Source organism: Bos javanicus, chromosome 8 (genome assembly GCF_032452875.1).
Source record: "Bos javanicus breed banteng chromosome 8, ARS-OSU_banteng_1.0, whole genome shotgun sequence".
Classification (NCBI taxonomy): domain Eukaryota; kingdom Metazoa; phylum Chordata; class Mammalia; order Artiodactyla; family Bovidae; genus Bos; species Bos javanicus.
Genome location: NC_083875.1, coordinates 47,297,417 through 47,311,183, shown reverse-complemented (window position 1 = coordinate 47,311,183; position 13,767 = coordinate 47,297,417). Strand labels below are relative to the sequence as shown.

General features: G+C 40.0%; 1 protein-coding gene across 9 annotated transcripts in view; it reads left to right on the top strand.

Moving 5' to 3' along the window:
* TRPM3 (transient receptor potential cation channel subfamily M member 3) overlaps positions 1–13,253 on the top strand; it is a 608,143-nt gene extending 594,890 nt beyond the window's left edge. For 7 of the 9 annotated variants that reach the window (XM_061425528.1, XM_061425527.1, XM_061425526.1 and 4 more), the window contains one exon: positions 7,147–13,253. In XM_061425528.1, coding sequence (XP_061281512.1) covers positions 7,147–8,599 — 1,453 coding nt within the window. In that variant the 3' untranslated portion in view covers positions 8,600–13,253. The remainder of the gene's footprint in view (positions 1–7,146) is intronic. The other 2 variants (XM_061425533.1, XM_061425532.1) reach the window with 1 other exon arrangement.
* Positions 13,254–13,767: the final 514 nt, after the last annotated feature.

The following is a 13,767-nucleotide window of genomic DNA, read 5'->3' as shown; positions in this document are numbered from 1 at the left end:
TGACCCAGGGATAGAACCCGCATCTCTTAGGTCTCCTGCATTGGCAGATGGTTTCTTTACCACTGGCGCCACCGGAGTCCCCACCTCCCACCCTACACTTTGGCTCATTATTATAGCATTTTAAGGACGACTTTGGATCCTGATTTTATTGTCTGTCTACTAATTTTTCATCCCATTGTTTTTATATCATTGTTTGCTTGATAAATATACCTGCTATGCCTTCAACATAATCCACCAAAATCTCACCAGGATGAATCAAGTGAACCAAGACAGAACTAAGATATTGCATGACTCCAGTAAAGCAGGTGAACCAAGACAGAACTAAGATATTGCATGACTCCAAAAACTGTCTTTCATGATGATACCAGTCCATGTTATACCATCTCTCACTTGGTTAATCAGCTAGCCAAGTATTCACATTTCTCCAGTCAACCTAGTGTATCAACCCATTTACTAAAATCACAATTTACTTTATGAAAAATATTGTGCATCTATGTTTCTTTGTTAGTCTAGATTATCAAAAGAGAGACAAGATTAATACTGAGCCTCCTGTTAATTAATCCTGTCTCTTTAAAGTGCCCAAAAGATAGCATCAGCTTAATTACTTAAAACTAAGCCATTCTATGGGCTTCCCAGATGCTCAGTGGTAAAGAATCCACCTGCCAATGCAGGAGACTCAGGACACATGGGTTCAATCCCTAGGTTGGGGAGATCCCCTGGAGAAGGAAATGGCAATCTGTTCCAGTATTCTTGCCTGGGAAATCCCATGGACAGAGAATCCTGGTGGGCTACAGTCCATGGGGTTGCAAAAGAGTCGTACCTGACTTAGTGACTAAACAACAACAAGCCATTCTACAATGCCGCCTAGAATTGATGTTAAACTCCCATAATTCATAGAATCAGGAATGTTGAGTACTGAGAAAACATTTCCTATCTGCAATCTCCTGGCATTTCTTTTTATTTCCCTTTGGCTCTTAAGGGTCACCTAGATTTTCTGGTGATCATAGATGGAAGTTCTTTTCTGGTCCCTTTAACTCATTTAAAGCAGGTTTTGCAAACTGGTCGCTCGTGGGCAGCACTTGCCCACAGAGGGCTGTTGTGTTGAGCTGACAGTGATTGTTAAAATTCACTCTGAATGCCTTTGGCCTGGACATGCTCTCTTCTGCCACAGAACCTTCCGCTGGTCTCTTATGCTTTGCCTGCTTCACGTACTTCCTTGATCTGCCCTCCCATAGGGATTTGGTCCTCAGACCCCTAACTTACAGCTTCCAGTTTATCCTCACCATCACCCTACCTGTTGGGCTCCACTTTACAGAAGTTTCCATTTGAATTTTCTCCTTGACAATAACAATTTAGGCAAACTGTAATATACATCATTCCTTGTTATCATCTTTTAATCTAACATTATCTTTCCCAAACCAATAGGCTCTGTAGCCCCCTTTTTCCACTTTACCTAGATCCGAAAAGTATTAGACAATGACTATTAATAGTATTTTACAGTTACAATGTTTCATAACAAAGAGAGAATAATTTAGAATATATGAAATTTATAAATAATCCCCAAATAGTGTAAGTCATAAAAGAGGAGCTTCAGTCACTTGCCACTGTATCTTTTTCTAAAGCTGATCTTTGCTATCTCCATTGATAGGTCCAAGTTTAACTTTTCTCCCCTCTTTTGGTCCCAGAGTTAATTAGAAGGATAACTGGCCCAAAGGGAAGGGTCGTTGTCGTCTTTTATTCACTAAGTCGTGTCTGACTCTTGGCAACCCCATGGACTGTGGCCTGCCAGGCTCCTCTGTCCATGGGATTCTCCAGGCAGGAATACTGGAGTAGGTTGCCATTTCCTTCTCCAGGGGATCTTCCAGACCCAGGAATCAAAACCAGGTCTCCTGCATTGCAGGCAGATTCTTTACCTAAGGAGCTATGAGGGAAGCCCATAGGAAAGGGATAGATAACCCTAAAATTCACAAATTACATTATCAGTCTATGGATAAGCAAGAGTTCACTTTAGCTGCTCTGCATCATTGTCTTTGATCAAAAAACCTGTATCAGTATACCCCTTGCCCCTATAAGAGCCCCCACAACTGGGCTCATGTGATCTGAAGTTGTTTCTGCTCTTCATCCTACACCCATCCAACTGCTAGCACTCCAGGGAATATTTGAAATTTAGAACAGGCATGACCAGCCAGTTGTCTTTTTCCTTTTACCATAGTTCCTTTAATCACATTTTGAAGTTATCAGGAAAAAAAAAAGAATTTTCTAGAAGGTAGGCACACACAATAATCCTTCAGTTCAGTTCAGTCACTCAGTTGTGTCCGACTCTTTGCGACCCCATGAATTACAGCATGCCAGGCCTCCCTGTCTATCACCAACTCCCGGAGTTCATTCAGACTCAAGTCCATCGAGTCAGTGATGCCATCCAGCCATCTCATCCTCTGTTGTCCCCTTTTCCTCCTGCCCCCAATCCCTCCCAGCATCAGAGTCTTTTCTAGTAAGTCAACTCTTCACATGAGGTGGCCAAAGTATTGGAGTTTCAGCTTTAGCATCATTCCTTCCAAAGAACACCCAGGACTGATCTCCTTTAGGATGGACTAGTTGGATCTCCTTGAAGTCCAAGGGACTCTCAAGAGTCTTCTCCAACATCACAGTTCAAAAGCATCAATTCTTCGGCACTCAGCTTTCTTCATAGTCCAACTCTCATATCCATACATGACTATTGGAAAAACCATAGCCTTAACTAGACAGACCTTTGTTGGCAAAGTAATGTCTCTGCTTTTGAATATGCTATCTAAGTTGGTCATAACTTTCCTTCTGAGGAGTAAGCGTCTTTTAATTTCATGGCTGCAGTCACCATCTGTAGTGATTTTGGAGCCCCCAAAAATAAAGTCTGACACTGTTTCCACTATTTCCCCCTTTATTTTCCATGAAGTGATGGGACCAGATGCCATGATCTTCGTTTTCTGAATGTTGAGCTTTAAGCCAACTTTTTCACTCTCCACTTTCACTTTCATCAAGAAGCTTTTTGGTTCCTCTTCACTTTCTGCCATAAGGGTGGTGTCATCTGCATATCTGAGGTTATTGATATTTCTCCAGGCAATCTTGATTCCAGCTTGTGCTTCTTCCAGCCCAACGTTTCTCATGATGTACTCTGCATAGAAGTTAAATAATCAGGGTGACAATATACAGCCTTGATGTACTCCTTTTTCTATTTGGACTCAAATTCAGACTTAAATTGAAGAAAGTAGGGAAAACCACTAGACCATTCAGGTATGACCTAAATCAAATCCCTTATGACTATACAGTGAAAGTGAGAAATAGATTTAAGGGACTAGATCTGATAGAGTGCCTGATGAACTATGGATGGAGGTTCATGACATTGTACAGGAGACAGGGATCAAGACCATCCCCATGGAAAAGAAATGCAAAAAAGCAAAATGGCTGTCTGGGGAGGCCTTACAAATCGCTGTGAAAAGAAGAGAAGCGAAAAGCAAAGGAGAAAAGGAAAGATATAAGCATCTGAATGCAGAGTTCCAAAGAATAGCAAGAAGAGATAAGAAAGCCTTCCTCAGCGATCAATGCAAAGAAATAGAGGAAAACAACAGAATGGGAAAGACTAGAGATCTCTTCAAGAAAATTAGAGATACCAAGGGAAAATTTCATGCAAAGATGGGCTTGATAAAGGACAGAAATGCTATGGACCTAAGAGAAGCAGAAGATATTAAGAGGTGGCAAGAATACAATAATCCTTAACATATTGCATATTGAAGTTGAAATTTTCTGTGCTGCCAGAATCTTCTTTTGAATGCCCTTTTCCTTATCACTTTGGCCATTAGAGGCTGGTTGTCTTAGGACCTGGATTTCTTTTTTTAACCAGTCTATTGAGTGCCCTTTGATGGACTTCTGGCTGTTGCTTTCTTGGCCTCCTGGGAAGAAGAACCACCTCATACCTTTCCAGGCTTCTGTTGGGTGCCTATTGTGATTGTGTCTTGAGTTATTCTGAAATAAATCACACAAGATCTGGAAATTTAAAAGAAGGAAAGAAAAATAAAGTGTCCCTCCCATACAACATCTTTCTTTCCAAATCCCTTTTTATTTTCTTACTTAGTCACTGCCATATGTATCTCCTTGAGGATTCCTTTTGATCCATAAAATCTTACCATTCTTACCTCCATATGATCTCCTGAGTTATTTGACCAGAGTCAGCTCCTGGAAACTACCCCTATGAGCCAAAACTCTTGATTTGTTTCTCATACCTATTTATATCTGTAATGCATGCCCATTGACAAATTAACTTTTCAAGAATTCTTTTTAAAGATTAAGGGAAGAACTCTATGTATGGAATAAGTGTATGTAAGTTTGACTCTAGGAACTTTCCTCTTTTTTATAACTCCTATATTAAACCCCTATCACTTATATCAATGACCTAACTGACATACAGTCAAGTGATTAAACACATCCAGGATTCTGAAAGAAAACAGATCAAACAGTTCTGTCTTTTTGTTTTTTGTTTTTTTTTTTAATTCAAGTCTTACATTCCAAAGCACCTCAGAGCCCACAGGAAAGTTAAGATTTGGTGAAGAATAGCTCCTTGATCTTGTTCTAGAATGTTTCCCTCCCCTAGTTCTACCCCCTGGAGCCATACTTCTTTATCTTTGCTCTTGAGGCTCCCACTGGGCACCTCCTTGCTTTCCCAGAGGACCCCCTTCTTCCTTGTACCTCCTCTCTCCCTCCCATTCCTTAGGGTCCTTAGTGTCTGGGTTCTGTTTATTCCCCACAACCAAGTCCTTACTCTTTCATTGCCTCTTGGTGCCTTAGCTCAGCCTTTCACTTGCTAGTTTTCTCTGCAGTGTTGGATTCTGGAACTAAAGTGAGGTAGGGTGCGCAGGGGGGTCCCCACAGTGCAGGGAGATATCTTCCCATGCCCAAAACAATAGCCACATGCAGTTATACTCAGAGAACATCTTTATCTCTTTCCATACCAACCTTGTATATACCAGACTCCAGGAAAGGACAGGAGAGGGAGGAAGAAAATTATCCTGCATTTTGTAACTCTGCCAACACTGAAAAACTAGGTGGACCCAGTACCTAAGTATCCCAAACAAAAATCCTCATTCTTCAAAAATGTACCATCTGTCCCACTCCTGCATTTAATGAAATAGTATTTTTATCTACTTACCGAAAGCGTATTGCATTGCAAAAACGAACTGTAATACTTGCAAACTCCATAGGATAGTTGATGAAAAAGTCAATTGTAAGTCTCTAAGACTCACAAAATTATTATTGTAAGTAATTTGTTTCTTGGGCTACGTGTATACCACAAAACAAGTGAAATAGGAAAAAGTTGAATTTTCTTTCTGAACCATCTGTGCTAGCTGGATGAGTAGCATTGGGTTTGCCAGATACAGAATTGCTCAGTGTACAAGTCTTTTGGAAATATACCTGAGCATCATGGCAGAGTGTGCCTAGACCCTAGAGGGTCTAGCTAAACTGGCTATGGAGCAGCAGAAAGGAGCAAAAAAAAAAAAAAAGTTTCTGAAGCAGAGCTCTTGAGAGCAGTCCAGAAACTTAGACTGATGAAGGGAAACTGAGAGATAAAAGAGCAGAGTGAGTTGTGGGGGGGCGGGGGAGGGTGTTGCAAAGGTAAGAGAATCACATATTCCCACTCTGGCCAGCAGAAGTAGGCTTTTATACATGTTTGTGTTTTTTTTCTAAACCTATAGGTCCCTCAGAGAGAGAAACCACATGCCTCTTATATCTCCTTCTGGCATTGAAATATATATTCTTCGCGGATAGAGGTGTTGCTATTGTTAACACACCACCACCACCACCATCACAACAATTGGAGGGACCTAGCTCTAATTCCTATCATCTTTTGTAAAGCATGCAGCCATGTTCCTTTTAAGGGTCAATGGTCAAGTAATTTGCTGTGCATATTGGAAGAATTAGGAAAGTATCTTTATCCTCTCAAAAAAAGTTGTGAATAGATCTTTTTTAGATTCTCCAAGATTTGCCTTTTGACATTTAAAAGTGAAAGTTTAAGCTCAAACTAAAACTTGCCTTTGGTTTGTCCTTTCCAAGTTAATTTGAACAAGTGAAAAATATGGCACAATTTTATTTTAAATATGTGGTCTCTGTCTTTATAAGTAAATGGCCTAGCAACCCATTAAACAATTGAAATCAAGTTTGTCACAGTGATTTGTTCAGTGAGCCTTTCTTGACATCTGGCAGGTATTGGGCTGTCAACATGGAAATGCAAAGAGGAATATGAGACAGATCACACCCTTAAGAATAGGGACTATAGAAATAACTGGGATAGAAAGCACCTGGATCAGCTACCTGGAAAGACAGAGAGAGGCATAGGATGATTTATTGATAGCCACTCTAGAGTTTACCAAAAATTATGTAATCTTGGCTAAATTTCTTGATATTTGTTTATCCTTTATTAATGAAAGGATCGGGTTAAATAAGGTCAACCCCAGGTGACTCAGTAACAGGACCATATCAGTTCCTTTGGAGGTACTACTTTCTAAAAAGATTGTTGTGAATAAGAACAACAACAAAAGATTATTATGTATATGCAAAATAAACATAATCCCAGTCCATAAAATACAAATTTTACATGCACACTACAGTAAGAATAGCTACATTCTACAATTCTACTGCAAAACTGGGTAAAGTTATCCAAATGAAACATTCTCATTTTGCTGGTGACTGTTAAGCCAACATCCTAGTCCTTATTTAGGTCATTGAACCCTGCCCCAAGCCACACTAAAGCCAGGAGGGCGGCAAAGAGTGGGACTTTGGCCTCACTCCTCTTCAAGACCTCCTTGCCTAGGTGTTTAGTTGTTGGGACTGAGCATGAAGTTTCCCTGAGGGAAAGGGAATTAGTAGCTAGAAACTGCTAGATTCAGTCAACTCTCAAGCCTTTTCTAGCTTAGAAAGATTGGAGTTCTGTGATTCCCAGTGACAGGGTCACAGCCATCCTCTCCTCTCCACCCCTTCTCACTACCCACACCCCCTCAGTTCCTCCCAGTAGGACAGTGATGGCACTAAGTTGGGGCACAATTCTAAGCCCCTCTGTCCCTGCTCCACAGCCTCCTGCAGAGAAACTACCCAGAGTGACTCTGGTTCTCTCTTCCTGCCCAGGGTGGAGAATATGTCCATGCGGCTGGAGGAAGTCAACGAGAGGGAGCACTGCATGAAGGCCTCGCTCCAGACCGTGGACATCCGGCTGGCGCAGCTCGAAGACCTCATCGGGCGCATGGCCACAGCCCTGGAGCGCCTGACAGGTCTAGAGCGGGCTGAGTCCAACAAAATCCGCTCGCGGACCTCCTCGGACTGCACAGATGCAGCCTACATTGTCCGCCAGAGCAGCTTCAACAGCCAGGAGGGGAACACCTTCAAGCTCCAAGAGAGTATAGACCCTGCAGGTGAGGAGACCTTGTCCCCAACTTCTCCAACCTTAATGCCCCGTATGCGAAGCCATTCTTTCTATTCAGTCAATATGAAAGACAAAGGTGGGATAGAAAAGTTGGAGAGTCTTTTTAAAGAAAGGTCCCTGAGCCTACACCGAGCTACTAGTTCCCACTCTGTAGCAAAAGAATCCAAAGCTCCTGCAGCCCCTGCAAACACCTTGGCCATTGTTCCCGACTCCAGAAGACCATCTTCATGTATAGACATCTATGTCTCTGCCATGGATGAGCTCCACTGTGATATAGACCCACTGGACAATTCCATGAACATCCTTGGGCTGGGAGAACCAAGCTTTTCGGCTCCAGTACCTTCCGCAGCTCCTTCAAGTAGTGCCTATGCAACTCTTGCACCCACAGACAGACTGCCAAGCCGGAGCACTGATTTTGAGGACATCACTTCCATGGACACTAGATCTTTTTCTTCAGACTATACCCACATCCCAGAATGCCAAAATCCATGGGACACTGACCCTCCAATGTACCACACCATTGAGCGTTCCAAAAGTAGCCGCTACCTAGCCACCACCCCCTTTTTTCTAGAAGAAGCCTCCATCGTGAAATCACATAGCTTTATGTTTTCTCCTTCGAGGAGCTGTTATGCCAACTTTGGGGTGCCCGTGAAAACAGCAGAATATACAAGTATTACAGACTGTATTGACACGAGATGTGTCAATGCTCCTCAAGTGATTGCTGACAGAACCACATTCCTGGGAGGTCTTGGAGGGAAAGTGGAGGAATCGTTGTGCTGCCATCCCGAGCGAGAGGCAGAACTGAGTCACCCCAGCTCTGATGGTGAGGAGAATGAGGCCAAGGGCCGGAGAGCCACCATCACAATGCCCCCCCAGGAGGGTGATAATTCAGACAGAACCCTGTCGAACAACATCACAGTTCCCAAGATAGAGCGCGCCAACAGCTACTCAGCAGAGGAGCCAAGCACACCATATGCCCACACCAGGAAGAGCTTCTCCATCAGTGACAAACTCGACAGGCAGCGGAACACAGCAAGCCTGAGAAATCCCTTCCAGAGGAGTAAGTCCTCTAAGCCAGAGGGCCGAGGGGACAGTCTGTCCATGAGGAGACTCTCCAGAATGTCTGCTTTTCACAGCTTTGAAAGCAAGCACAACTAAACCTTCTAATAAGCTTTGCAGGAGGCTCAAGAATCCAGCCCTCAAATTCTCCCTGAAATTCACCTATTCCTGTTTCTTGAAACTCACCTGCTTTATTCTTAGCTGAGCAAAACAAGTCATTCCTTGGGAGTTGTTAACTAAAAGGTGACTTCTGGGTCACAGATCAAGAAAACATTTGATCTGGCCCAGTGCAAAACGCAGGGGATTTAAGTCATGTTCACACTTGATGGGTAGGGAGGGGAAAGAGGGAGAAGAAGGGTTGAGATGAATGTGTATAACTAGTCATTTCAGAAAGCCATGAGCTCTGGGAATGATTGGGGCATCAAGCATGCTCCATGCCAGGAGGCATCTTTCCATTTCTGACCATTATCAAGAGTTTTAGGATGCAGGGCTAAATTGCAAAATAAAATAAAGTAGCCAGCATATAAATGAGATATTCTAAACTTCAATTCTGTTTTCTTTTCACATTGGCTCCATCACTGGTGACTGATGAAGAGCATCCTTTTTATTCAGTATAAGCCGGCAGCAAGCAGTTCTACCTAACGTCCCACATCCTTCTCATGCCAACACTTCTGTAATTGATCATTATAAAGAAAAAACAAGGTAACAGTCATAGTTCACCTGTCTCTTATATATTCATTTCTGGTGCCACAACTTTTATCTCTTTTGAAGAAAATAAAGGGAAAAGAAATGCCTTTTTGTATTGCAATCAAAATGAAAGAAGAGTTGATGTTAAAAACAATTGTCAAGTGGTTTATTATATACAGTGGGCATTCAAGTATAGTCAAGTAAGCTCAGGATGAATGTAATTAAATAATTTTATATTTTTTAATTTATTTTGTATCTCACCTATCATCAATGAAGCCACTCACTGAATATAATAGTGAACTTAAAAAAAAATAGTAGGCAGAACTCACCTAAAACTGCCATATGAGATACTGCTATATTCCCACCATCTATGTTATGTGTGATGCTGCTTGTGTGACCCTCATTATGTGTATGAATCCACCATGTCTTCTGAACATCTCCAGGATGTAACTGCCAATTTTCCACACCACCTATCACATGACCATTTTGTATATGAATATCTGGTTACATGTGGATATTTTCATACCTAGAGTTTTGCCATTTAATCTGAGCTCAGCATAAATTTAATTGGAGTTTTTCAAGGGCTGGTATCTTTTTTATGGAAATGTTCCAAAGCACTTTTTAGGGAAGTTTCAAAACCATAAATAACCTTAGAATTGACTGGGAGTTTGGTATCAACCCAAGCCATCAGTAGCAGGCATACCATGAATATTTTTCTTATACACAGAGCTATAAAAAAGATGCGGTAGACTAAAATAGAAAGCAAATAAACATATAAAGAGTTCTGTAGTATATGCTGCTTATATGCATTTACACAGAGAGACATGTTAATATATAGTTTATAAACAGACATATAGAGCTTTCTTAAAAGGCTTGGACTTTTCTATCATCTTGAGATATAACCAGGATTTTTTAATATCCAAGGAGTTCCATTGAAAGAGTTAATTATATTAAATTTTGACATGTTGAAATTATAAATTTTTAAAATCCCTATGACCTTAGCTTTTCCTTGTACAAAACTAGAGTTGCCAACATGACTCACTACCTTCCCTTTGCCTCTTTTTTCTGCGGAAGCACTTGCTATCATGGCATCTCGTTTAGTCTGGTTTCTCCTGCACAAAGAGATTATTTCAAGTACAATCAGAATAGATGTACGGTTCTAAACCAGATAGTTTTATGGACTCTCAAATATAGGCATATGTTTCTAGATCAGAATCTGGACTTAAAGTGGGATAAAGAAATTTTTATCAAATCTTTGGATTCCTATTTGGATCACTGATTTAAAGGAGAATAAAAATCTTTAAGGAAAAAGACTTAATACTTCCTGGTTATTTTGTTTTTCTGTAGTTTTGAATTCCAGATTTCTCATTATGTGAAATCAAGTGAATACATGGACAAAATCTCTAGCCTTTAAATAACAAAAACCAAAATCTTCTGAACAAGCTTTTCAGGTGTAGAGACAATGATGTTGCTGCATATAAAGAATTAAACAATTCCATCTTCACTCCTTGGATTTAAGTGAGTAAGAAACAAGTCACCAGAGTCCCTCATATATAATTGCTCTAGAAACAATTATATTTTTACTGGCCATTTCCCCTCAATAAACATGTATTTGGTCTAAGAATAGATTGGTCTATTGGTCTAAGAATAGGTCTAAGAATATCTAAATCTAAGATAGATTTAGTTGCCCTAAAACTTCCTTGAGTCATGAATCTCCTTGAGGATCTAATGAAAGCTCGGGGCTCACCTCCCAGAAAAAAAAAAAAAAATGTATGTACATGTAGAGTTGCAATATAACCTTAAAGGGTTCATGTACCCCTGGTTCCATATTGATTGATAATGAGGAAGAGGAACCATGTTTATTCAAAATCAATGCAGCTGTAATAGGCACTTTACATTTCAAGACCATTTCTCTGTGATTCTCAGGAAGGCCAAGTCTCAGCACCAGAGTTTAAACTTTTGTTCCTTGGATTAGCTCTTGCTAGTTTGATATATTTACATCCTAAACACTTTGATGATTTTAAATATGGAGCATACTTACAAAGCCAGAGGCTTCTCTAAATCTGTGGAGGAATCTAGGAAGGAGGTGAAATTATTATTCTTTGGTCACAGAGCAGGATATCACAGCACCTCCAGGGCCTCATTCTGGACCAGATTGAAAATAGGGGAAAGAAATTATGAGCATGAGTGTTTCCATTCATTGTGATTTCTGGAGAGAACCAAACCTAGGAAACAAAGTATTTAACAGCCTTGACCTTGTGACTACCTGGTCCTTTTGTTGTGCATGAAATGAAGTTCTTAAATCTTTTGTGAAGTGTATGAAATATATAAGCCAAATTTAAGTGACTTTAAACACAACCTGTATAACTTTCATGAGCCATTTCTTTCCTGTGCATTTACATGTGTGTTATGTTTCCATCCATTTCTTTCCATTTCTGGGTGTTCTGCACACCAATGTGGCATTGATTCTGTGGCCTTGTACGGTCAGCTTGTGTCCAGACCATTTATTTCGCCATGTCCCTGATCGAGGGGGTATTAATTACCTTCTCTGTGAATTAAGCAGCCCATGAGCAGCAAGTTATTGAGGAATATAAATAAAGTCATAGAGCGCTCAAGGAAGTAATAGCTTTGGTTTAATCATATGCTTCTAAGGTGCCAATTTTTATATACTACTATATGTAATGATTTGTTCTAAATTGCTCAGTCCTTTTGAAAAAAAATGTAAGGATGTTTAATGAAAATTACCTTGGGAATTCCTGATTAATCAACAAACTTTATATTTATACTTAGAAACTCTCTCCTGGGTGGATTTGAATGAAGCTGGAAAGCTTGGCTATAATTGGCAGGGCTAGTTTGTTTCTCCAGCCAGAAGGTATATTAGGGGTCAGAATGCAGCACTTTACAGAACTGGATTTTTTTTTTAAGTCTAAGCTTCCAGGTCTAGGATATTATGTAGCACTTTGAAAGTTCCCCCTTTAAAAAAAAAAAAAATATATATATATATATATATCAGAATTATCAAATAAAAATGTACTTGTAAGAAACACAAAATGTGTTTCTTCTGAATGTTTCAAATGTATTCTAAAAGATGGTTTCTATAGATAATATTATGGTAGATAACTGGATAGTACATTTTTTCCACTTTCTAAGGCTATACAGTCTAATCTTTCTGAACGTTTGGGCTGTTTAACTTCTGTAATTATATATTATCCAGTCATCAATCATGCTATATCTATAAGCTATACTGTTCAATGTGTGTGGGGCAATGCTGTATTATAAAACACATGTAAACATATATGTAACCCGTATTTAACTCAGCATAGTTGTAGCATGTGGTTGTATTAATGAACGTTACAGGATAACTTTATAATCCTTTACAAATCTGTAACATTCAATAAAGAAGCACATGTTGCAAGGATTAATGATGTTCCCAACTCCATGTTATTTAGCATCCTCATGAAATGGGTACTTTTGTTCCTGATCTGCTTCATGTTTTCCACATTCCCATAGACCATTGTAAAATATTTGTATGAGCTGATGTGCATCCTCTGACCAGCCCTGCAAGCTGTGGTAGGCAAGTTACGGTTTTGTGAAAGATGAACTGGCATGTTATGCAAAAACTATATGACAAATTGAAAATAATATCTTAAGCTCCAGTTGAATTAGCTGTTTGTTTACATCTGCTAACCCAGTGTGGAAGCAGTGTACAGTATTTTAAGTATGTTCATGTAGTAACACTAATATGTTTGTTTCTCGATAAAGTGATGCTAGTGTGTAGGTGGCTATATACTTGCTCTAAATACTGCATTATAGCTCACTATTCTTTAACAATATTAATGTGACTTAAATGAAGTAATCCCTCTCCAAATCCAGTCTTAATTTTTGTGGCGACAAAATGCATGCACTGCTTTATGCATTTATTTTAACTTTTTAAAGGCACTTAATGTTTTACTGTTGCCTGCTGTGATACTTAAACCAGTTAGGAACTCACTCAAATTGTTGGGCTTCTTACACTGTTTGGGGATTATGTCCAATTTAAAAAAATTAAAAACAAAAAAGTAACCAAGGATTTTTTACTATTTTTTTAAGCTCTGAACAAATAATATGGAATAAAGTATTAACTGCAGGGCCTTATAGCTATGTAACCTGGAGATAGCTAGCCAACACCACTTGGGTTTACCAAGCTCTAGTGTTGGTGCATCTGTGATATATGAAGGACATATTTCTGAGTCTTTAGGGCCATTGGGTGCAAGTTGCTAAACCAGAGATGAGAGTGAGGAGTCCATTCAAGACAGTGTAGAAATCCACGTATCAGTATGGATGAATCCAGTGGACAATAGGTAGGAAAAGCTCCTACCTTGGGGCTTTTCTCACATTGTGTGTGAGCCTGGCCTGGGGGAGGGCGAGAGATGGGTGACTGCGTGTCTCATTGAGCACAGGGGGACTCTGAAGAGTCTGCCCTTCAAGGAAGTCACCATTTCATTGTGAAGAGCCATTCAACATCTGAACAAGGGAGGATGAAACTTGCATAGTCTTATAAATGATGGCTCCTCAAAGAGTAAAGAGAACTTTTCTGTCAG